The sequence below is a fragment of the Gallus gallus genome, chromosome 2 (assembly GCF_016699485.2).
Source record: "Gallus gallus isolate bGalGal1 chromosome 2, bGalGal1.mat.broiler.GRCg7b, whole genome shotgun sequence".
NCBI lineage: Eukaryota > Metazoa > Chordata > Aves > Galliformes > Phasianidae > Gallus > Gallus gallus.
Genome location: NC_052533.1, coordinates 111,871,657 through 111,897,549, shown reverse-complemented (window position 1 = coordinate 111,897,549; position 25,893 = coordinate 111,871,657). Strand labels below are relative to the sequence as shown.

Sequence of the window (25,893 nt, the reverse complement as noted above, 5' to 3'; positions counted from 1 at the left end):
GCACATCATACTATACCAGCCTTCTATAGGATTTCTTACATCTTCCTGTCAGTGCCTGAACTTGGCCATAGTTGGACCTGATGCAATAGTTTCACTGTAGTTCCCTCCATAAAAGACAGGAAATCTTGAATAATGAACATAAAAAAATAGCGTAATGTTGTAATTTATGATTTAAAACCCTTCACTGTCTGTCTTTCCGTTATGCCTCTCTCTCTGGAAACTGCCAGTGATTGGATATGGATACTTAGGATAAACCAGCTTTCTATGGAGATCCTTTTCCACAACGACACTAGTAATAAATTTTCTCAGAGCTGCACTGGAGGAATACGTGAGGTTTCTTCTCACTCCATAAATTCTCTTCTCAGTGAAAGAAGATACTGGATGAGGATAGCAAGGGGTAGAATGGCTATTCTCTTTCGTGAGAACCCTTGTCTTTTACCTGGATTTGGAGTTTTCTCATGTTTTATCAACTGCCATGTAGATCTGTGAAATTTTATATGACTTGATAGCTCAGGGCAGGAACTCATTATTCAGTCCTTAATATGAGTGCACATGCTGTAGTCATGTAGAAGCTACTGTATCTCACCAGATTTGAGCAGGTCCATTAAGTCAGTAAGATGTTCCTGCTACAAGAACTGTGTAAAAAACAGTCACTCTGAATTCACCCTTTTATTAATAGCACCAGTGGCATTCTCCTGTTTAACCAGCAGAAGTTGTTTGCCAATGCACCAACACCAATCAAAAAGACAACACGTACTTTCAAATGGAATGGTTCTCCATCATCTCAATGTCAGATGACCTCTTTTAGTTTATATCAGCTAAATGCCCGGCTTTACCTGTGAAGGATAAGTAGATTTGGTAGAAAAATCCCTAAGATCTATACCTATATCCACCTAGAGAAAAAAAAAAAAAGAAAAGAAAAAGAAATATCAGTGCCCTGTTTATGTTTACATAAATTTATAAAAGAAGTTGACAGAAGGTATGAACAAAATGAACTTTTGGAATAGAAATATAATTGTATTCCTATTGAACCATTGATTTCTGTGCATGTAGGAAATGACCATTTCAGTTTAATGTACATATTCCAAATACAATTAAGAGGAGTCTTTACAAACTGATGTAATTGTCTCCTTCTCGGTGTAATGTGTGGGACTATGGTTAGAAAAAGGGAAAATGTAGAATGTAGAAGTCAGTAGCTGTAAATAATTGCAAAAACATTCCAAATGAAGTGGCTTCTTACCACATGCTTTATTCCAACCATCTCAACATTGGAATATTACAGTTATGTAATTCTTGTCATTTTTCTTACTGTTGAATTGCTAAACATCTCTTTGGCTAATGCCAAGTATAAATGTTGAATTCTGGAAGCATTACTGGTTTGCAAATATGCGTTTCTTCATAGATGGATAACAGGGTTTTCTTCCATATTCGTTTGAATACCACTAAGGAGAGAATTTCATATTATGTTGTTCAGAGGGAAGGTAGTGAGCGGACTGCAAGTAGCTAGAATTAACCAACAGAAACATGATTACTACAGAACTACTGCAGCATATTCTCTTTATGTGGTAGAGGTTTTACAATATTTACTTTATATGATAAGAGTTATAAGTAGAATTCAATGTTGTCTGTTCAGCCTATTATGCAGATGGTGCTTGATTAAAATCTATTTTAAACTACAGCGATTACTGCAAGATAGTGTGCATAAAACAGCTCTCTTAGCTCCATTAAAGGCTTTGGTACTATTGCAGTTTATTTTAAATATGCTTATAGACATTTTCCAGCTTCTCAGGGGACATTTAGATATCAACGATGTGCCTTACTTGATAGTTTTAAATCCTACACTAGATATTCTTCTGATCTATTATGTGTGCAACATGGTTAATGTACACTTCTTTAAAGTGAAAGATTATTGCTTTCTTGTGATAAATAAGTTAAATACATCACCATAATTAAGCAATAAGCCATGACAGGAGGTGGATTACCATGAGCTAACTACACCTCCAGGGAATATGAGGCACAAGTCTATGCCTAGCAGAGTATATGTTTTTTATTTTATTTCCCATCTGTCTCTGCTTTGGTGGTTAGAAGTGGGGCCTGTGAAGCTGATAGACTGATGAGAGCATAAGGTAGGCCATCATCTCAGCCATTTGCAAGGTTATTAGCATTGGAGTTCTGGTATTCTTTTTATGTAGTTATTTTCATATAAGACAAACAGAATTTCCCATGTGAGTACTCTCTTTTTAACACTGGGTTTTTGAACACTCTTGATCGTTCCAGTTGGATTATAAGATTTTAGAGCTGTTCTCCGAACAGTTAGCCAGCAGACTGCTTGCACCAGTTTCTGCAGTGTATCGCCTAGATTAAGAAATAATGTGGTATTCTAATATGCAAAGAAATTGTAAATCTTATTAAGTCAAAAATACTTTGTAAAGAGGAAAATCTTGTCAAATAATAAAGATAAAAACTTCAATTATGGCTCCAGTTATTGTCAGGTCTCCGTGTGCATGGAGTTTGCACAAAATTGCCTGAAGACTTCAGAATGATACTTCCAAATTAACTAGGGAAACCTAGTTAATTACAGTTTAGTCGATAGTTTTAACTGTTATTTAGCTGGTCGTTTTGTGTGCCCTATAGAATGAAATAATAGCAAGACACTAAAAGTTGGATAAATTAATAATGGGTAACACAATATTTCTATTTCTCTGTATTTTTCTAAAAAGCTCCACGGCCATTAACTTTTTATTAAAGATACAAAGTATCTACTATGATCTTATAATGTAATGGCTAGGAAAAAATCACCTTCATTTTCAAATTGTAGCATCACGTTGTTCTCATGGTTAATGAGCCATAGTGATCAGGGTTGTTCACGGTAGTCTAGGTGCTGTTGGACGCCACACAGTGAAGTATATAATGAAAAAATGAAAGGCTTTTGTTCAGGTCAAGAATATCCAGTAATTGCCCTCATGCAATTCTTCTGGTTTGAATACTTTTGTTCTGTTCTGTCACTTGATGTGCATTATCAAAAAACAAACAAACAAGCAAACGTGATGAAAGTCATATCTGGTCAGTTGTGACTTCCATGCTCTTTACCTTCTCGTATGTCAAACTCCTCATGATGCACACTAAATTAAGTTGTTTTTTCTTATAGTACTTTTCTATTTTTATGTTACAGGTTAATGGAGGAGAGAAGAGACCTGCTTCAGATATGGGAAAGAAACCCAAAACTCCCAAAAAGAAGAAGAAGAAGGACCCAAATGAGCCACAAAAGCCTGTGTCTGCCTATGCATTATTCTTCCGAGACACTCAAGCAGCCATCAAGGGCCAGAACCCCAATGCTACTTTTGGTGAAGTCTCTAAAATTGTAGCTTCAATGTGGGACGGCTTAGGAGAAGAACAAAAACAGGTACAGTATGTGCTTTAGCTCAGAGGTCTTGTTGAAAAAAAAAAAAAAGTTATCTGGGTCATCTAAGCACTGTAGGCAGCTTCTTTTGTTTGCAGGGATGAAACTTGAATATGTGCTATATCAGGAGTGCCGTTTGAAGACACTAAGATAAGGAGAGCATCATTTTGTTTCTTTTGTCAGTCTGTGAAATCACTTTTGCTGGGATGTGACACAGACTTTTAGATTACACTTAGTAGTCTTTTATGCTGTAATCAGTGGGCTTAATATTCCTGGGCAGGGCAGACAGGACAGCATTGCCCTGCCTATGGTGTAGGTGGGCATTGCCTCAAATAAATATATTCCTGTACAATAGGAGCAGACACATAATGGAGCTCTCAGTTTTTTCCCTGCCCTGTGATGCTAGGAGGAGAGCTAGGCTCTTCTCCTCTCCCAGCACACCTGGATTTTTCCAGATGGATCTAGGAGATGGACCTACGATGGATCTAGATGTTCATGTAGGCTGTGGAAATAACATCCCATAGTTATTTCTGTCTTCCATGGAAAGGCCTTGGTCCTGCATTGAGTTCAGCAAAGCTGGTTCTGAACCTTTGCAGAAATCCTTCTGAGTCAGTCAGATCCCGTATAAAAGTGGGTAACTCTTGGTTGCTAACTGCATTCCTGGGTTTACAGTGACATCAGCTGACAAATACCATTCTTGCTTTAGTATACCATTGCTTGTTGTATACCATAACTTGTTGTTATTGGTTGCGTATTTACTAACTGAAAGCAGAATGGATTGCACTGATAAAGAAATGGGAACTTTAAGGTACAGTTCTAGAGGGAAAGGGTATGCTAAATGGGAGTTATATTGGCTGCAGGAGACATAGGTAGAGGCAGAAGAGCCAGGAGTACAGGACCAAAAGTGTATCTCATTCATTCATTCTGACAATATCATTATTACATAATAAATTATAGTTAATATGTCTAACAGTAAAAAGGAAAATAATACTATGATTTTTTGTAGGTAAAATCATTTGAGCTTAAAAAAAAAAAGAGGTTTTCTTCACAGCTAACTAGATGGTATATGTACCTGTAGTTCCCTGCTAAGGTAAAAGTGTAAGAAGAATCAACATTTGGCACTTACTAACCGAAAAAAAAAGCTTACTCTATCTAATATGTTTTGTACAATAAAGTCAGCACTTCGAAGGTCTAGCTGGAGAAAAGATAGCTTTCTAGATCTAGGGATCAAACATATCATTTGGCCTGGCACTTTAGGGACATGATTTAGTGATGGGACTCTGTAAATCAGGTTGATGGTTGGACTTGATGATCTTGAATGTCTTTTCCAGCGTAATTGATTCTATGATTCTATGTTTAAGGTTCTTTTGTTGTGTTGTGTCTTCCTTCTGCCATTTTTTAATATGTCCAAAAAGGCCAAGATAGGCAGTTTAGACCTTTCCAGGACAGAGATGCTCTCTTAGCTGACCGTTAATTTTTGGGAACATGTTAGTAGATGTTCACTCTCAGAAAAAGTTCTGAGTATGCTTTTGGTTAAGTTCACAAGCAATAAGTTTTGATGCTATTTCTTCTCTAGTGAACTCTCTCTAGTGATGACACACACACACACACACACACACACAAAATATTAGCCAAATCTTGCTCTTATTTTTTCTCCAGTGTTTCACAATGACCTAAATATGTTGCTGTCATAGCAATCACTATTTTTCCTTCCACAATCTTTTCTCTGCTTACAAAGCAGAAGATTTCACTTCATGCATAATGGTCAAGGACGATATAATAGAGATAAAGCTAAAAGACTATGTTATACAAGTTTCATTGAATCTGACATTTTAGTAGTACCAGGAAAAAAAAAAAAATGCCAGTCTTTCCATAGGATCTGTCTTAAGAAAAGCGCATTAAAAAGTTCAGCTTTGACTTGAATTTTCTATTCAGGATTGACAGTAATAATTGAAAAAGACCTACACTGGAACAGCTGAAGAAAATTTATTTTCCTTATCTCTGTTGTCCTTAATTTAAGTTGGAACGCAACAGAATGATGTGTTGTGGAATTCACATAACACATACATGAAAAAAAATGAATAAAACTAGATTTTTAAACCAATTATTTCAAGAGTTTGTGTTAGCATATCTTTGTTGCTCTTTGACTCATTTTGCCAGTTCATTATCACCAGGCCTTTTTTAATTGAGCACTGTACAAAGAGAATAAAAGATAGTCCCTATTTCAAAAAAATGGCAATCCCATTTTCTAGAATAAATTTAAACTCATTCTTTATTCCATTAGAGATCCAGTAGTACAAAGTAATGATTACAAGACGTCTTAACTGACTTGATAGTCTGTATTTTAAAGGCCTAATTTTTCAGATGTATAGCATTAGTAACTGTTATGAAACCTGTGTCTCTGGTAGGAAAATCAAACTCTAAAAATACTGATGATTAATGCGTTATTTGGAATTTGACATTGAAGAAGCTTCAGAGATTCAGTAGGTAACTAAAGAAACAATAACATCATTAGGGAAATACTTTATTGATGAATTATACTTGCTGAAAAAATTCAATTATCATAAAGCTTCTGGCTCTTATGTTTTGGAAGCAAATGCTTATTCTGCAATTTAAATAGAATTGTGTTTCCAAATAACGTTTCCTGAATTGGAACTTCTTTAACTATTTAAATAGTAAATATAAATGAATCAGAAAGTAGAACATAATGCAGCTATTGAGAAAGAAGAATAACCTCGTCTTTTTATGCCAGAATGAAACCTTCACTGTTCTATGACCTGAGCTAGCTTTTTCTAGCTAGCACAGAAATTCTTGTTTATCCCTGCAGATTGACCATGGAATAAATAAAGGTATTGAAACTCAGTACAGTAACGACCTAAGGGCAGCATATGTATGCCCAAGCCTTTGTTAAAAAAAAATAGTTTGTTTACCTGTCATATTGGACTGTAGGTTTAAAGGGCTTGTGCAGGAGCCACATATGTTTCTCAAACTGCAAAGAAACTAGGAAAATGTTGTTGGAGAAAATAGGATTTGAATAATGAAAAAGCAGTTATTGTGAACTGTGTTGTTCCAGGTGCCTTGCTGAAGTTAGGAGGGATTTATACTTAAAATGTATCACACACTGATTGTCTTGCCATGCAACTATTGCAATTTATTAGATTAAAGCAGGTGTCAGTATACTTGTGCTCTCTTTTTACCCTATGAAGATATTTGCATTTTTGTGTCGCATGCTGTAACTGCTTCCATTAATTTTGGAGGACCATTTTCAAACAGTGGTATGAATCTGTGGTTTGTTTGTCCAAACCTTTATACAAAGAGACATCTAGGAAGTGAAGGGACTGTAGAAGTAATGTACTTTGTCATAGTTTCTTCTCAAATTTTAATTTGGGTACAATAATTACATATAAGCAGAAGCAATGGCTGTGTGTTTTCCTTCATCTTTCACTGTAAACGTTTTATAAAAGTGTTCTAATTAATAAACCTGTGAATGGAATACAGCTGTAACAGTAAAGTGCTGGGATAAATTCTAAGTGCTGTAGCTATAGCATAGAGATATTTTCAGTGACTTTTCTAGTTCCTGTCTTACTATCATGGACATTGTTTTCTCCTTAGCCAGTACTATTCTTCTGTGCATCCCCTTTTTATAGCTTATTTATGTACATCGTTGCCCTTTGCACACATTTTTACTGCAAAGGGGAGAAAAATAGCCCCCAGGGAGGAGGGTTCAGCATGCTAAATGGTCGAGCCTGTGGCTTTCAGACAGAATGCTGGTTCAAACTAGGTAAAAAGGCTACTTAGGTCATTTTCTGACATTAGATGAAAAAGGAGAGTCATTTTAAATCAGTACCAGATGTATGTGTACTAAATGAACCTTAAGTTTCTAATTGGAGCCCTCGTAAAGCAGTAATAGAAGTGGCAAATTACAAACAAAATGTTCTTGTTTACATTAGTGTAACTTTAAAACTTCAGCCAAAAACCTTAATAAATGTGCTATTATACTAAAAATGGGATTCAATGTCTATTCAACATTCAACAAAATCAATCTCTAGTGTAACTTCAGCAATTTAACTGGAATTCTAGCAGGAATGGAGTTGGCCTTGTATGAACAGTTTAGTATATATGTATGTGTATGTGTGTGTGTGTGTGTGTGTGTGTTTCTGTGGGTTTACTTAAATGTTTCACTGGCCTTGCAGCAGGAAGATGGATTCACTTAAGAGACCCCAAAATTAAAGACCAGATAAAGAAGGGAAAGGGACTGTATGAGTGCTGGTAACATATGCCTTCTTTCAGGCTGCATAATTCATACACAGTAATATTAGCTGCAACAGTTAGCTCAATTGCAACTCCTCATTATTTTACCCTTCAGTATTTATTCCTATGTTTGATGCCTCATGAAATTACTGTTAATGTGTTTATATAAGGGCAGATCTGACACAAATGGGAAGAATTTAATTTCCTACTCATTCCTTCCTGCTGATGTGTCCTCTTCCCCTGGTAGAAGTGGCAAGTGTAAATAGTTAATTTGCTTCAATTATGAGCCTGTCCTGCTAAATTAGAAGCAGCAGGAATATGAAGGGCCAGAATTATACTTATGAGGCAGCTGACAAATCCTCTGAGCTTACAAAATCAAATCATTTACTCCTCATTGGTGCTCAAAGACCCACTAGATAAAAGCTGCAGTTTATTCTTTAAAATCTGATGGAACTTGGATTGTATGTTACCAATGCTTAAGTAAATTGAAGTCATCGTGCATTAAGTGTCAACGATTCTGATGCTGTTAGCATTTTCATTATAACGCACAAGCTTTCAAGGGTTTCTATTTTGGTCACTGAAAATAACCCAGACTGATTTGATCATGAAAAAAATAGCTCAGCATGTTTTATAAGTTTCTTTTTTTGGGGAAAAAAGAACAGTGAAGTTTTATCAACAGATTATCCAGTGCTGAGATGAATCAGGTAGACTAGGAGGAGGAGCTTTAGAAGTTGCCAACACTTTTTGTCTGACACGATGACGCTTAGATATAGTGTAACTTCTGGCATAACACCAAACCTTCTCAAAATTGATCTCAGATTGATGTTTCAAGAGGCGTGGCTCATCCTGGCCTGTAAGGAGACCTAACCTCCCACAGGGCACTGTGCTGTGTTATGTGATGTCACTTCATAAGACAAATGAGCTCAACCCATGGGTGGAAGAGCCATGGTGGGCCCATTGCAAGGCCTTGCACTTGGATTGCCCAGTGTCAGGGCTTTGGGCAGTTCCAGAGGCTGCATTGCAGATGTGGAGATGGATCCAGAGGATGTGCAGAAGTAAGTTCAAGTAGTCAATAGCATTTTGGGAACATAAATGTACAGGTTTTTTTATTAATGCTCATATACTCATGCAGATGTTTGTTTATCTACTTCTTGTTCCACTCATAATAATGACCTTTTTTTTTTAATTATTATTACATCTGTGCTAATGAAGTAATCTCCAAGGAATAACTGAGACGCTTGTGAAAGGATGAGAATGTATCTTCAATTCAGCAGATAAGCAACCACACAACATTTAAATTTACCTTTGTTTTAGTTTTGTAAATGAGAATAGGAAGCAAAGGTACATCTGTATGTGCATACTCCCAAAGTGAATTACAAGCAAAAAGGAATCAGTAATAGGCATAACAAAAAACAGCCTTATGCCTTCCCTCCCAGCTACTTGCGCTGGCGAAGTTGCTCTTAATTTTGTTGCAGCTTAGGCCTGTAGGAGCTCCATGGGTTTTTTTTCAACAAATTTGTGTATTGAAACTTCTATACTGAAACTGCACGGTGCATTTGGAATGTGAAACCTCCACACACAAACACAAAAGAAGTTCACAAGAACAGCTGGTGCATCTTACCTTGTTTAGAGTAATTCAGCCTATAGTCCTGCTCAGTTCTCCTAGAGGGTTGGTCATCTCCAGCCTCCCAGGAGCACTGAAGCAGTGGGGAACATTAAGCCATTAAGCCCCCACTGCCATGGGGGTGGATTTCTATCCCTCCTTTGCTATGTACAACAGACACAATACATGGCCTTGGAGTTGTGAACACTGGCTGTAGCTGTACTTCACCTTCTTGTTGTATTTGGAAAGAGCTGAGCCCAAAGGATCCTGGATTCCAAGTATTGCTGCTACAATGTTTGTAAATAATAGCCTTAATTTTCTACTCATTCTTCTTACCTACCCTTTATCCATATATTTGAGCTCAATGGGAACATGGCTTTGAATTATCTTCGTACACAACTGGACTTAGGCCCAATTACTGTGCTCCATTTGGGCTCAGACCCATTTATAAAAAAGAATAGCAGCAGGTGCAAATAATCGCCAAATAAATTGTGTGCTTAATGTCATTTGTTTTGCTTCCGACTTTTATCCCATGTGCTTCTGATGAAATAAACACTCTCCTGTAAGTTGCAAGCATCAAGACTGAAAGGTCACGTTTAGTCCTGACATAAATGGCTGCAAGATCCAGTGAGCTCCACAGAGTTTCAGTGTTTGTGCTAAAGTTGACTTTGGCCTGTGATCTTTACCCTGCATGCCAGAAAGACTGAATTATTTCCTCTAAGCCTCTAATATGTCATCAGTGTCATTTTCATGATCTGCAGTCTAAGAGACTGCTGAGCCATAGAGCTAGCCCTGGGCCTCTTTTTGTTACTGTGTGTACCTAGATTAAAAATCAAATGGTAACATATTTCAGTATCCATTAAGCAATTCCAAGGACTTTTTTTCTGACTGCTGTGGGAATATCTCTCTCCATATTTTAGAAGAATGTGTGCAGTTTTAAGTGCCTTTGCTTCAAAATCAAAAGATTAAAACTAGAGATATGTCTCCCACTTGGAAAAAATACAAGTTTTCTCTGTGAGCCTAGGTATGTAGGGCCAGGAATGGCAATCTGAACGTGGAATTTAATTCTGGATTGCAGCCTACCATATTTTCTCAGATACCATTCCTGTAACTGTAGCCTGTGAAAATGACACTCCCATGGGTAATAACACTGCAGAGACCAAGAAGTCAAAATCAGTCATGTTGCTTTTTGATTTATTTTATTTTATTTTATTTTATTTTATTTTATTTTATTTTATTTTTTGCATATACTATTTTTTAGGTTTATGGAACTTCCATCAAAACAAATGTGGGCATCTTTACATCTTTTTAAAAAGACAAATATAATTTGCTTGGAAGCCGCAGCTCTAAGGAGACACCCACAAGATAAACTGAAAACTTCCCCTTCTTTTTCATCCTTTCCAGCTATTTAGGCAAAGTCAAGGAAATAGTATGGTTCTATGTAATTTGCTTTGTCAGCTAGGAGGCACAAACTCTGAAAGTCATCTTCTAAGAGCATCAGTCAGTTCCATTCACTGTTTCTGACTCTCTACTATCAAAGAGGTCTCTAGTAAGTTGTTCCTTCTTGCATTCGAACCTGATATTAAAAGCCAAGGGCATGTTTGCAGATATTCACGTGCTGTTCCCCTGAAGGAAGAAGGGTGCAAAGCCACACTGGACAACATAGTGCTCCTGCTGTAGTGTTTGTTGTGCTATGTTGATAGTCCTCCAGAAGCAAGTTGTGAGGAAGTTCATTGGGAAAAGATGGCTAACCAGAATAAAAATTTGGCTCATGGCAGTACAGGTGTATTTCCATTATATTTATCAGCAGTGAGTTTCATATCATCCAACACACAGCATAGTGCAGGAGACACAAAGCTTGCCTGAAGGAATTTGTGATCTAGAAAGACAAGAATTATGCAGCAGCTAAAACACATAAAGGAAAACATAACCAGAAGTTGGCATCATAAAATAGAAGTGCAGATATTCTACTGTGGTTTTGATTTGGTAAATCTGTCACTGTGGCTAACCATATAACCCACGACCCATCTATCTCCAAGGGAAACTTTGGGGCAGCCAGATTAAAGATGTTTATTGCTATTAATGGAGTTCAGCTCTCAGTGTAGGTACAGCACGTGTATGATCAGCCTAGGGAACTGGACCTAAAGGATGCCAGTGCAGAGGACTGGGAACTGGTACCAGGCTGTTATTTTACCACTGGAGATCCAGTGCATTTATTTGCTCTGGTGGCATTGTTCAAATGCTATCTTCTGTGCTTATACACACAACATGGTGTTTCGTATTTCTTATGGAAAATGCCTTTTTCTGTATTCCTACATGCTTTGCTTAACAGTGTAAGGGAACTTGAAGCCACCTTAGTGGGTGTACTTGGGAAATCTAATTAGGTAGTAAATTAAGAACCCATGTATTATGTTGTGTGAATTTGCATTCGTGAAGCACAGTAGGAAAAGAATGCCAGCAGCTTCCATTTGTGGACAAATTAATGTAATTGTGGTGGTTTGGGATTGCTCTAACAAGCTGAGGAGAATAAGAATAAATAAAAGTGACCCACCCTGCATATACAGAAATGATGTTTTTGCTGCCAACATTCAATTTCCACAGCTTGGACAATTGAAAAAATAAAATACTGTGTAAGAAAAAAAATACGCAGCTGAAACAGAATGGGCCTTTACTGCCTGAATGACAATCAATCAGCATTCAATTATAATGTTAATTGAATTAAAGCAAGCTAAGAATTACTTAATTCTGTCCATATATGCTCTGTCAAGTTACTTATTTAACAATTGTTACTTGCTTGAGGGAGGAAAAGAAAATGTCCTCATATGAGAGATTTCTGAGATGTCAAAAATAAAATTAAATGTTATCATTAGACACTATAGATAAACAAAAGGACAGAAATAGGATTCTTGATACAGGAAAAATAGTAAATGTATTTTTAGAAATTACATCTTTCAGAATTTGGCACCGTCTTAAGTACAAAGTACAGTAGAGCTTCAGCCATTTTCTAGAGCACACTTGAATGATGACACAAGCCCTTTTCCTCCCCCAAAGCACCACAAGGATGGAACTCTGTTAATGTTACTACAACACAAAACCATTTAGGCTTGAGGGCTGAAAATTCTTGCAGCTGTGGAAAAAAAAGTAAAATAAAGAGGTTGGGAAGGGCATCTGACTTGCTTCTACCTGTATTAGGTTCAAATGCTGAGGACACTCCCTGCTTCCTCTGCCTTCATAAGCACCCAGTACAAGTCCAGTCTAGCACAAACTCAGTGAACTGATATCCATTGCAAGGGCCATATTTCTTTGTATTTATATGCAGAGAAGAATACTGGCAGCCAGACCTGGTTATTCATGAAAATCAACAACTCCCAGGGCAGGCAAAACGTACTAATTTTTATAAAAACTAATTTTTATAATAAGCCAGGACCAATGAGAATTTCCAAAACTAATGCGAAGATCATCAACCCACTCATATTTTGCCTAAACAGTGGCCGTCTTGCAAAGAACAGCAACATCAAGATATTGCCCTACGAGTAAATAAACCTGCAAGCACCATTCTGGCCAATGCAAGCCAAGAAAGCAAGCTAGGGTCATCCCATCCAGCAAGAGCATTTTTAACATAAAGACCTTATTTGGCATAATTAATGTCAGCACTGCAGTGGAAGACATGGTGTTCATTTGATTATTACTGTCTCACCAGAGGACTCAAGAAAAGAGGGCAGTACTATGAAGTACTGTTGTTTTAGTTGGAGCTTTGCAGAATTGTTGTTAGCTTCATATTACTGAGTTAACCTCAAACAATATGATTATTTGAGGGAAAAGTCAGGTCCCGGGGGACTCTTTCAATATGCTGTGACTGTAAGTGCACAGCGGGAGCGTATATTTCTTATATTTATGTAATACAAAATAAAACCCAGTGTGGAAGTAGTAGATACATGATCTTTTGAAGATCATTATTCTGTGTAAAATTCTTTGTTCAACTGTGGTTTTTAAACTGGCTATCGGAGCAATGCAGAGGGATTGCAATATAAAAAGCAGTAAAACTTAGTCTTTGTTCTGTAGGTCAAGCTAAATTCACTGTAGCAAGTAAGAACAGATTGTTGACTGATTTCTTATTCATTTGCAAAGCAAACTGCACATTTCCCTAATAATCACAAGTGATTACAAGTTAAAAAGCAAACTGCTACTATTTTTTGTACAAAACAATAGGAGATCAGCCAACACTATATATTTATCTTAATCTGGAGGAATTACAAGAGGGCACAGATACAGTTGCACAGCTAAAACCAATTTCTTTTCCCATGTTTACAATTTTAGAAGCCTAAGACTTCTCCGTTTCCATTATGATCTTTTGCTTCCCTGGGAAGAAAAATCTTTAATCCTTTTAGGCAGTTTTGCCAGCCCATATCTGAGGGTTGTTCCTGCAAGCAGAACATTGGTGAAACAAAACACATCTTTGACCAACATCTTCTATATAAAGACTTCGAATTTGTGGGGTTTTTTAAGCTTTTCTCTACAACCTGGAAGGCTAGGAATTAATCCTGCTTAATTACGAGGGTAGGTCCAAAATCTACCCTTTCAGAAAAGCAAGCAAACAAACAAACAGAACATGATAGTATTTGCCAGGAGAAATTCTGTCCTGTTCTTGAATTTGCCACTGTCATTGCTAACAGCAAGTCATTAGCTGGGCTGCACAGGTCAGAAACTCGTTCTCCTCTAGAGAACTTTCAACCCTGTGTACATTTTCATAACATCGTGTTACTGCAGTGCGAGGAGGTCCTGCCATGCCCTGCAGATAATCTTTGATCTTGAAATTTGGGCAAAATTGAAGTGACTCTCAAGGCTTTTTAATTTATTACGAGATTATGTGCGCACCACGTTTAAAATAATTTGGTGAGTCGAGAGAAATGTGCAGAAATAGATCTGTGCTCCTGAGAAGTTAATTAGAATGATATGGGATCAAGACTGGGATAATGACTAGCATTTGTTATCCTTAGCAGTTCCATGAAGCTTCTTTGACTGCCTGCAACAGTTTTTCCAGGGAAGAGAGAAAGCCGCTTCGTTGATCTCTGTGGTGCCATCATTTCCTCCTTCATTTATCTCACGTGTCCTCCAGAGCATTCTTTTCTTCCCCAGAGACCTTTAACTGGTATCACAAGTAGAAGCCAGTGGAGAGGCCCACACTGCCCTTAAATGTCCCATTTGCAAGCATGCCATGCATTTAACTTCGAAGAATTAAACCTGAGATGCTACAAGTGATAGTGTTTTTTCAGTACTGCTGAGTAGTTAAAGGGTGTTTCACACTTGAAACAATATTTTCATTAAAATATTTGGTGTTTATTATTTCACTCCTTAGAATACATGAGGAGAAAAGGATGTTTACTTAGAGGGACTTTATGAAGATGCATGAGACACACCTGTGATATATAAAAACAAAACCAGATTAATTTACCAGTGTGACGCTCTTTGTTTTTAGGTATACAAAAAGAAAACTGAAGCTGCCAAGAAGGAATATCTGAAGCAGTTAGCTGCCTACAGAGCAAGCCTTGTATCCAAGGTAACACACAATATATAAACGTATACATGTATATAGTGACATATTGCAAAGCATTTTCAACATTTTTATTGTGCTGAGAGCACTATAGCATTTAGTGAAAATAGCCTTGTTTGTTATCAGCTTAAAATTAGGACATCTATTCTCTCTGCAAATGCTCAATAAAATCAGTAATCTCTCCATGAACAGATACTCTTTCCCTTCTGATTGTAGTGACAGCACTCCTCCAGGCTGGGAGTATCATTGCAGTCAGAGGAAGGAAATCCCAGTAAAAAGGCTGTGCCATTGTCTTATTTGGCATGCCAAATAAACCACAAATGTTCCATGCAGGCAGTCATCATTCTACCTATGAGGGAAACCACATAATACACAAAATGCCTTTTCTGTTTGTTTTTTCTTTAAGAATTGTTTTTTTTTCTTTCTAATCACAGTACCCCAAAGGTCAAGCTCAGCTCACATAGCAACTTTTCATATGAAGCTGTGAATTTCTGTTATGTATCCAGCAAGAAATTTACATGAGTACAGCATAGGTCATCGTAAGGCTCTTGCAGTGGAACACCTGCATATCCCCAGCACACATTAGCAGTACCTTTTTATATTACAGAATCACAGAATGGCTTGGGTTGGAAGAGACCTTAAAGTTCATCTAGCCCCAACCCCTTGCCATGGAGAGGGCTGCCCCCCACCAGCTCAGCTGCCCAGGGACCCATGTAACATGGCCTTGAAGTCCTCCAGGGATGTGGCACCCACAGCTTCTCTGATCAGCCTGTGCCAGGGCCTCACCACCCTTGAGATATATATATCTATGCAAACATTCTTGGTGCCCATTATTTTATAAAAGACTGTTTGTAACTTGTAATAAACTTTATAATATGCAGTGCGGCAATGTGAAAAAACAATTGAGCAACTTCAGAAACACAGCAGTTAGATTGAAAACAAATCTGGATATACTTCGTTCCTTCATAAATAAACTTCATTTTAGACTTGCAAATGACATTATGAAGGACTAGCATACACAACATGAGTAGAACTTTTTGTTAGTTTTAAATGTTTGGAGAGGTTAGTGCTGCACTCTACTTCTCTGTATATTACCTGAATCTTTGCACATTTTCAGTGAAAAGCCCATACAACTATCCATGCAAAGAGCTTTTGTGTATATTTCTACATTATCTTAGTATTTGCTAAGGGTTTGTGCTGAATTTAAATGTCTTAAAATGGTGTCCCATTCATGTTTTTAAGATGTATCTTAAACACTTAAATTTTGTTGCTACCACCACAAATACAATTGCATTAGTTAAAGGCGTTTACAGGAGACCTATAATTTCTGTTTTAGGGCTGTATGGTTCTAGAAATACTCATTGTCCTCACATGCACGCAGATTTGAAAGATCCTACTTATTGGCAAAAGACAGGTCGAAAAAGCTCAAAATATTCCAGAAGGTTTTGAAGATATGCAGGAAGCATTTGTGGAAATAACATGCAAGCCATTATTCAGTACATCACGGTCTGTTGGTATCAAACTATATATAGCTTAAACTTTGAAAAGGTAAATACAGGAAAACTTAGATTTTTGTTTTCTAGTATTTGGGGGAGGGGGGGGGGGATTATGGCATTTTCTGCAGTTTGTTTTTAGGGAAAAAACTTAAAGATTGCTGATCTGTTCAGAGCATGAAGCCATTTGTGCATATGTTTAAATTTGTTGTTAGTCAGAAAAGCACTGAAGCATTTTCTTAACTTTTAAGCAATTATTTAAATTCTGCCCATAATGTAATGTTTTCCTCTAGTGTGGAAAGTATCAGAATGTGAACTTAATGAAGCTGAGTACTAATTGCTTTCTCTCATGAACACGCTCAATGAATCCAGCAGAGCTGCCATGTAACTAAAGCAACTCCATTTTGGAATATGGATGTGAAATACTCAGATGTAATATTATATCAGTATATTCTAAATTATCGTTATTAAATATTTATACAGTACCAGAAGAGTTTTAGTTTTTAAAATATGCATATAAGCAGGAAGAAATAGATATAATATATTATTAAGATTGTTTGGAGTCCATCTGCTCTTTTTTATGTGTTACATTATCATCCATAAAAGCTATACTTAGAGACTATTATTAATATTACAAGGCCTCAATCTCAAAAGTTAAGACTCGCCAGAAGTAATACACCTTCTCCAAAAATGCTCTAGTAGAATATTAATGATTTGCTCACGTAGTTTGTTTTATGTGCTATGCCTCACTCTTTGGGTCACACTTCATACACTTACAGAGAGTCATAGAATCATAAAATCACAAAGGTTGGAAAAAACCTCCAAGATCATTCAGTCCAACTGTCCACCAGTCACCAGTATTTGCCAAGAAACCATGTCCCTCAGTACAACATCTGAATGTTTTTACACAAAGGTGTTCACTCTGGGACCCCCTGTGTTGTATTTACTGCATATTGCTTAAACTTGCTTCTTTATTGGATTATCTGTTCCTCTCAGTCCAGCAGCATTTTAGTATTAAAAATATATATATATAAGTGAGTTCATCTTCTCAGTAATATTCTGGAGCTTGAAGTTTATGTTGTCCACATTCTCAAACACAGCTAAAACACTGTGAAATCAAATTTTTAGTCATTGTTAGTGTCCTGCTTGGGACGTCTAAAACTTCGTTTTTCATGGTATGCGAGCCATATGACACTGCCTGTCTTCACAGTTCCAATGACTTCAGAGTCAGTTGGCTGGCAGCTACGGGATATGAAATGATGCTTCGCAGTACATCTGTTTGATATCCAGATGATAGGAGTTACCCATCTATCCAACTTTCTTCGTCCTCCCTCACAGAGGGCTCTGCCCACCAGGAGTGGTAGGGTTTGTTCAGATCTCCTGTTCCTGTCTCTGGCTCAGCGTGTGCCTCACATTGCCCAAAGCAGTAGCTCTACCAGTTTGCTATCTTTTGAGCTCTGATTCTGCCACTTTTCTTTCATGAATTACTGCAAGTTTTTAAGAACTGGTGAGTAGAGGATTTGTATATATGTGTGCATTTTTCTGCATTTATTTACCAGATCATTTTTTCCTGAAAAGCAAAAGAACAGGCATAAGCCATGCTGAAGTTGAATTCACTGCACTCATAGTAGCCATCTGAGCTGCTAGAACATTCAGAGTATGAGTTTGTAGACAAATGGGGTAAACCTTTTGCCAGGAGATTTCTGAGCCTCTGAGTGATAGCAGAATAATGAAATTCAGTAATGAAATTCCATGACATTGTTTTCTGTCCTGGGCCCTAAGGTGAAAGTGGGTTATTGGCTGTGTTCTTTGATGCAGCCATAACTGGAAAGAGTGGAAGTGTCTCCAACAACTTCGAAGTAGGAGTGCCAGCCCATCTCTAATACATTTTGATATACTTTAGTGATGCCTTTATAAAATAGAGCTATCACCCAGTAAAAAAAAACATAAAACTGTGTAAATATGTCAGCTAAGCATTAATCCACACTTAATTAATCAGTGTATTTCCTGTATTTTTCTCCTCTTTTATAAAGACTTTAATTAATGAGTCTGTAGTTGAGATTGTTCATGTGAGGAGGAATTGATATGTAAAGTTAAAATTACATTATAAAGCATTATATCTTCTGCTATGCAGATTGCCATATTGCGTATAGTACTGACTAAGCCTTTGCATTGTAAACGAGCGTCTTTATATTTGCCCTTCGTTGCAACTTTTAGTACTATTCAGGTCCAGAAATGCAGTCTCTGGTATCTGGTAATTTGTACAGCATTACATAAAATGCTGTGAATTGCAATTTTACTTTTTCATAAAACAAGCACTTTTTCTGGCTAAACCAGCCTTTTTTTCTGGCTGACATTAGAGTTTTTGCTGCATCTTTCAAGTATATATATTTAATACAAATATATACAAGTATATGTTAAACATGTTTCTATATTACACGCATACATCTATGTACAATTATTAAAAATATAGGCATAATATGCATTTAATATGCATAATACGTGTGTTTACTATAGTAGCAGTAGTTTAACGATTTAAATAATACAAATATGATTCCTCTTCCCTATTTAATTTTCTCTGGCTAAATGAATTTTTTAATTCTTTACTGTACAGTGGCACAGTTTCATGAAGACACATTTTAGCAGCAAGGAGAATATTATTCAAATTCCAAATACTCAAGCATGTTTCAAAAGTGTCAAAGCAGTATCCTCACATCACATTGCAACAAACACAATTACATTTTTCAGTTTTGTGGTCAGCACAAATCCTTTGGACATGTAATATTTCTCCTTGAAGTATATGGCACACTTAGCTTTCCTAGCTCATCACTTTGCAAGTAGTTTTCATTAAAAAAATAAAGGTAGTATCTAACAAGACTGGCATTGCCATAATGTCTTTAGCACAACAATTTGTAAGCAGAGGTTTTCCAGGCACCCAAAATGTCAGTGTTACACGTGTAGTGTTTAGAACAATCAATCACTGCAACAATCTCTGCAGGGATGTGGTAGATTCCCCATTGTGGGAGGTTTTCAAGCTGCAGCTGCACAGGTTGCTAGATAATCTCATCTGGTCTCCCTGTTTCCTTGAAAGCTTGGACCCTATGATCTTTTGATTTGACTTTGACTTGAGTGGATTCTTAATTCTATGGTTCTGTGATTGAACAGCCGAAAAAGTTCTTAAAAGACCTTTTAGGACTGCAGTGAGTACATATGGAGAAGATTGATCTAGTTGTACAAAGCAAAATCTGCATCCAGATGTGGAGTCCTCAGTACAGGAGAGACATAGACCTGACCTGTTGGAGCGTATCCAGAGAAGGGCCACAGAAATGATCCAAGGGATGGAACACCTCTCCTGTGAGAACAGGCTGAAAGAGCTGGGGCTGTGCAGCCTGAGGAAGAGAAGGCTGTGAGGTGACCTGACAGCAGCCTTACAGTATCCAAATGGGAGCTAGAGGAAAGAAAGAGACAGATTCTACAGCAGGATGATAGAACAAGAGAAAATGGTTTCAAGCTTAAAGTGGATAGATTTATGTTAGATTTATGTTAGATATAGGGAAGTCTTTTCAGGTGAGGGTGGTTAGGCACTGGCACAGGTTGCCCAGAGATGTGGTGGATGCCCTGTCACTGGACACTTTCAAGGTGAGGCTGGATCAGGCCATGGACAACCTGATCTAGCTGTGGGTTCCCTGTTCATTGCAGGAGAGTTGGACTATATGGCCTTCAGAGGTGCCTTCCAACTCTATGGATTCTGTAATTCTATGAAAATGGAGACCATGTTTAGAAAAAAAAAAAAGGAAAACCAAACCCGACCAGTGAACTTGATGGTGTTAATTTCCTGTTTCATATGTGTATGTGGTGAGAGCTCTTGCCACAAAAGACAAAAAGGCAAAATACGTCAGGTCTCCCAGACTGTGCTTCACCCCACTCCTAATTAAATGTGAATGTGTGGATGTGCTCCCTCTGTGATTTATTTTCTGTGGCCCAATTAGTCTCAAATTCTTTTCTGCATAGAGGACAAGCTTCAAATGTAGGGGAGCACAATATCCCAGCTCTCTCCTCCTTGAAATAAGCAGCTGCCAGGGCTTAGGACATTTCTTTTGGAAATACAGTACTGAATATCTCTTGACAGAATAGAGGAGTGACCTGTTGTGTCTGCTGGTCAGGGCTTTAATCAGCTGGCTATTGTGTACAAGAAGAGCAACAACCCTTCTGTTGCTGGCAAAGGCGCCTGCTTTCTGCTTTCTGAGACAACAGATTCCTGCATTTTATCTAGCCCCAGTACATACAGATGTTCTGGAATTTTGGTAAACACTTTAGGTTGTTCTCAGTGAAAGCAACATGGAAAGAATAAAGAAAAGACATGGCTGTGTTTGATGAATGGGCTTTGTTTTGTTTTGTTTGTAGCTATTAAAGTGCTGCAAGGTAACTGGCAATGCTTCCATTAACACAAAACAGAAAAAAAGCGGAACAATGACATGCATCTACAGCTTTTTCTTTTGTCCATTAAACATTAGAATCTCTAGCTGGGAACGCTATGACGCAAGGCTGTTATGGGAGAAGCTTCATGTTTCTGTGATACTGCAGTCTCCGTTTCTGGAGTTATTATGATATAACCAGAAATTTTCAAGGAATCATAAATAAAAACATACATGTGTATGCAATGTATTAGAATATATGGTAGGTGAACGTATTTATTGATAAAACAATTGTCTAATCTGATAATAACACAAATCAAACCAACTTCTTGTGTAGGAAAAAAAACAACTATCTACCACAGCTGGAAAAGTAGAACAAAGTATATTTAAGATAATGCCATGAATTGTATTTGAGAGTAAATCGTGCAAATGCTTTTGCATCATTTCAGCCCCAAATGGCAGAAATTTCTTGAGACTTTGAGAAACCGTGTGTTGATCTGGGGAGCAATTGTGTTTGTTTTTAAAGTGAGTTAATAAAACTAGGTTTCACTATTAGCCCAGTGCTTCCATTTTGGGAATTAAAACATTTGTATCAAATTAAAGTTGCATATCCTTTATCACATGTATCCAGGTTACATTCATAAAACATCCATTTTTACTTACATACCCTGAATGAATCCATGACAATCCCCTGCAGATGATGACAAAATATATATTTAGATTTGAAGATGTTCTTCTGAGCCAAGTCAGCTAATTATAGATGACAACTCATGGCTTACTCTTTTGTTCTGAAACGTCAGGAATGTGTCAGAAAGCTTCTGAACTCTCTAGAGTCACCAGTATTATTGCAATAGGTGACTGGAATTAACAAAATATGAAACATCATTTTCTAAGAGCCTCTTGTGACTTAAGTAGGAAAGCAGCTGTATTATAAATATGCATATGAATTCTCTGCCGGAGTGAATAGAGTTAAGTGAAAGGGATCTCTGAAGTAGTGAAAGAGCTAAGCAGGAAGGAGAGAGCAGTGCCACAGAGAAGTCATTCCTTCGTAAACAGCTTCACAGTGGTATTAATCAAATGGCTGAGCCCATGTAGGTTAGAAGGAAGGATTCTTCTCAAGGACAGGCTTAGGGTTGGAGGTGACCTAAAATGTCAAAAATATTAAAGACAGACAGGATTGTGTGAACACAAAAAAGCTGAGAATAAACAATTCAAGATGTTCCTTCCACCAAAGAGACAGCAAAGACAACAGATGCACAGTTAAGCTTAGGTAAGCTTTGTAGAAGCTGCATAAATATTCAGCCAATTTCCTTCTATCTACCTCTTTAGTGTCATGGTACAGAAGATAACTCATTTAAAGCTGAGTCAGGCCTGCCTAGGTGATCACAACTTATACAGCCTGGACCTTGCTAGTACCAGCTGTCGTAATCACTGCTGTTACCTGAATGGTAACCTCCATTCTGGTCACATAGTCCAAAAATTATTGAACTTCTTTCCATGGCTTAAGAATGGACACCAGTCACTATATGCGCTCATGGCACTCTCATGCAAAGGGATAGTATGTCAGCAACATTGGTTCATGACTTGTATTCATTTAAAACCTGAATCAAGGCAAATCTTTTCCAACATATGCAACACTTATATGGTACGTGTTCATTGCCTGTATAGAGGGGATGCCAAGCCCAGAGCACCTGTTATTCATTTAAAATAAAACCATGTTACACCATTTTGACTACGTAACAAATCTTCTGAGGTTGGAATAAGTTATGGTTGCTGACAAAGAAAGCTACTAGCATTGGTACAAAGTTTGTACTAGCCATACTGACCATAAGGCTCATGTTTTCGCCCTTGAAGAGGTCTTTCAGCATATGTTTAAAGGACACCATAGACATTCTGTAGTACCAGGAGTGTTTACTGACTGTGCACCAGCTCTGCAATCTTATGCATATTTTTATATAGAAGGGAGCTTAATTGCTGATGTTAATAAAGAAGTTTTTTTATGTTTTGTATGCAAACTGCTGAAACCATATTGCTCCAGCTTTGATAATTTGATTCTTAGCTGTTTCTGTGAAACCAGTTGAATGAGAAAAAAATAACATTTTTCAGTGTTGTTTATTTGTAGCAATGCTGACTTCTTGATTTTGTATCTCAACAATATCAGTTGAGCACTGCTTACTGGAATGAAATTATTGCAAAAATATTTATTTAATTCCTATATTTTATGGTATTACTTCCTAGAGTAGGGTAAGAATGCTGAATTTGGGTACATAAACTTATGATGTTCATATATATATATGTACTTATATATGGTCCTATTTCCTAGCAACTTTCCTATCAATGACTGAATTAACATATTGATAAGGCAAAATAACATATATGTAGCCACTCGTGGTTTCTAGATGTACTTCTGAATAAATGTTGGTAGAAAGCATCTGTAAGTCTCAACTACTCTTTTGCTACCCAGAAATGCATCTGATGGTTTAAAGTACAGCCACAGACTTTTCAAAGTGGAAGTAAAATAATGTGCCAAAGGAAACTATGGAGTTTCCAGCCTAGCATCACTAGGCTGTTGCTGTTTCTCTGATACATCAGGCTGAACATGATGCCTGTGTCAGAAGTTGTTTCTCAGTTGCAGGAATGGGCTGGAAATTTTGGGGGTGAGGCACTCAGTGTAGTTTTGCTTTAAGGAAGTAACTTCTCCCCTGTTCCTTAATTCAAACTATGATTAGAAGGACCGTGAGTCCCATCACAGTTCTCTTTAGGAAAGAACAGCACAACTGAATGAGCAATATTTAACCCCTTAACCAAATTCAACTCTTAAATTTGGTAGATAAAATCATGGACTTCTGACACACAACAGGGAGTAGAAGGTGGATGGAAAAGTTTGTTTTGCCCTAGAATTGGAAGGAAAGGTGTAATTTTGGTCAAAACTTTGGGACAGAGCTTTGCACTTTTTGTAATATAATCAACACTCAAGACTTTCTGTGACTAATATAATTCATCTGTGTCATCTCACACTTCTTTCAAAGTGTTATGCCAGTAGAATTATTTTACAGGCTGAAGATCACTCACGAAGGCTCTCCATAAATTGTTTGCCAGTATTTTTAATTAATATAATTAAATTAATTACTATGAGATATACAGCAGTGTTTCTTTTGTTTCCTTCCTTTTCTTATTTCTCTTCACTTTGATTCCCTTTCTGATGGGCTTTCAAAATGTTCTTTCATCTTTTTCTTTGGATTTCAGTAAAACAATAGATTGTTGTGTAAAAAAGAAATTTTGGTGTAGTGCCTTCAAAGCAGTCACTTTTTCTATAGTGTTCCATAGCCTTGGCCTACCTACCTTGCCTTCAGCTTCTGATTTTTTTTATTTTTTGTAATTTAGACAACAGTATTAAATGATGTTAGATGGAGAAGCAGATCCATAAGAAACCCTACGCCTAGCATATCAAGAACTTGAAAGATTTAGAGCAAAGCTGTGAGCTGGACTCAAGAACATGTAGAAGCCACTCAAAGAGCGTAAAGAACTGTCAAGAAAAGTTAGTTTGTGGTCCCGGAGTATAGTCATTAGTGTATGTGTACCTCGTCCTACCATTAACTAAATATAATATTCTGTCACCCTCTAGTGGTGGGTCTACAAAAAGTAATTCTGATGGTTTTGATGAAAGAGTTTTTCATTGTGTGTCTGGTAGAAGACATTGTCAGAAGTGGGAAATATTCGACCTCATTACTTGATGTCCCATGTGTATCGACTATTAACTACATGTATCTATAAACAAATGTATCTAGCAACATAATTAAATAAGCAAATTGTCTATGTTGTCTTAAAGCAGATTGTCCAAAGAAGGCTTTTAAAAATTATTTCCCAGCTCTTCCTCTTGGATTAGGCAAGATCAAATGGACTGAATATCAGCCTGCAAAGTTAGGGAACATGGCTGTGTATTTGAAGCCCATACTGGCTTATTACATTCCCTCTTCCTTACTTCCTATCTTTGCCCGTAATAAAAGTGCTGCCCTTGTCTACAACTGTATGATGCTGTATTGGACAGATGCAATGCCTATTCAAACCTATAAAAGCAGTAATTGTGCCTGAAATAGCAGTGTAGCTTGTGCATCACAAATTCCTCTTGATATATTTGATGGTAAAGTGATATAACAAAGCCAAAAATTTTTGACAGTACCTATACCATTAGCTTCAGCTGTACTTACAAAACCTGGGGTTTCTGACCCAGCCTTAGAAAAAGCTGAAAGTGCACTATGCTGAAAAATAGCTAATAATGGGTTCATTTATCAAGATTCCCAGTTACTGATAATGTTGATGTGCTTTAGACTAACATTGGACAATTCAGCATCAGATCACATATGATTTAAAGAGACCTAAGTAACAGCAAAATACTTGCTCTGAAACTAAAGTGTTGTGCTTCTCTCTGGATCAGAAGGTAGTGAAATACACAGAAAGCTAACTGACAGCTTGAGGCAACTGGAGCTGCCCCTCTGATCACTTTGCAGATACTCCTCTCAGAGGTAAAGCGAGTATTATTCATCTCTGGCCCGAGACTGTACAATTCCTCTTAACGTAATTTGGGATTTCAACTATTATGTGCCACTAAGTATCCAATTCCTCTGTAATTTTATCAGTATGGGTCATGTGTTCACCACTTATGTGCGAACTCAGTATTACCCAATAATTAAATTGGTTCACTGTGTCTTTGTTAAAGAGGTGTATGGCAGCATCTTTGTAGTCACAAGTGAAACGTAGGTACATATAGTACATATCAGTGTGTCACAAAGAGTGCTGATGAGGTTTTGTGATACCTCTTCACCAGGAGGAACTGTTTAACCAAGCTGACCTTACGAACTGTCGGAGAAATTGCCCCTGCTCAGAGCAGACAGAGCCCTCCAGCTACTCTGTGGAAGGGCAGAGTGTTTTGACGAGGGAGTGATGCAGTGTGTAAAACTTCAGGTTTCTCAAGACAGACCACAGCACGGACCTCCTGTAATATGTAAAGAGCCCAGCACACTGAAGGGGAGGGTCCTGACCACACCTCTGGTTAGCTAACTTTCAGAAGCTCTGAAATTCTGGCAAACCTGCCAGTCTCTGTCCCCACACAAGATCACCTTACAAATATAAGTGGGTAGAGAGGGGGAAAAGTACTTTTCATATCATCATGAGCGTAAGGA

General features: G+C 37.4%; 1 protein-coding gene across 7 annotated transcripts in view; it reads left to right on the top strand.

The window, feature by feature from the left end:
* TOX (thymocyte selection associated high mobility group box) overlaps nucleotides 1-25,893 on the top strand; it is a 220,222-nt gene that overhangs the window by 177,325 nt on the left and 17,004 nt on the right. For all 7 annotated transcript variants that reach the window (XM_015282676.4, NM_001389398.2, XM_015282675.4 and 4 more), the window contains 2 exons: nucleotides 3,173-3,403; nucleotides 14,731-14,811. In XM_015282676.4, coding sequence (XP_015138162.2) covers nucleotides 3,173-3,403; nucleotides 14,731-14,811 — 312 coding nt within the window. The remainder of the gene's footprint in view (nucleotides 1-3,172; nucleotides 3,404-14,730; nucleotides 14,812-25,893) is intronic.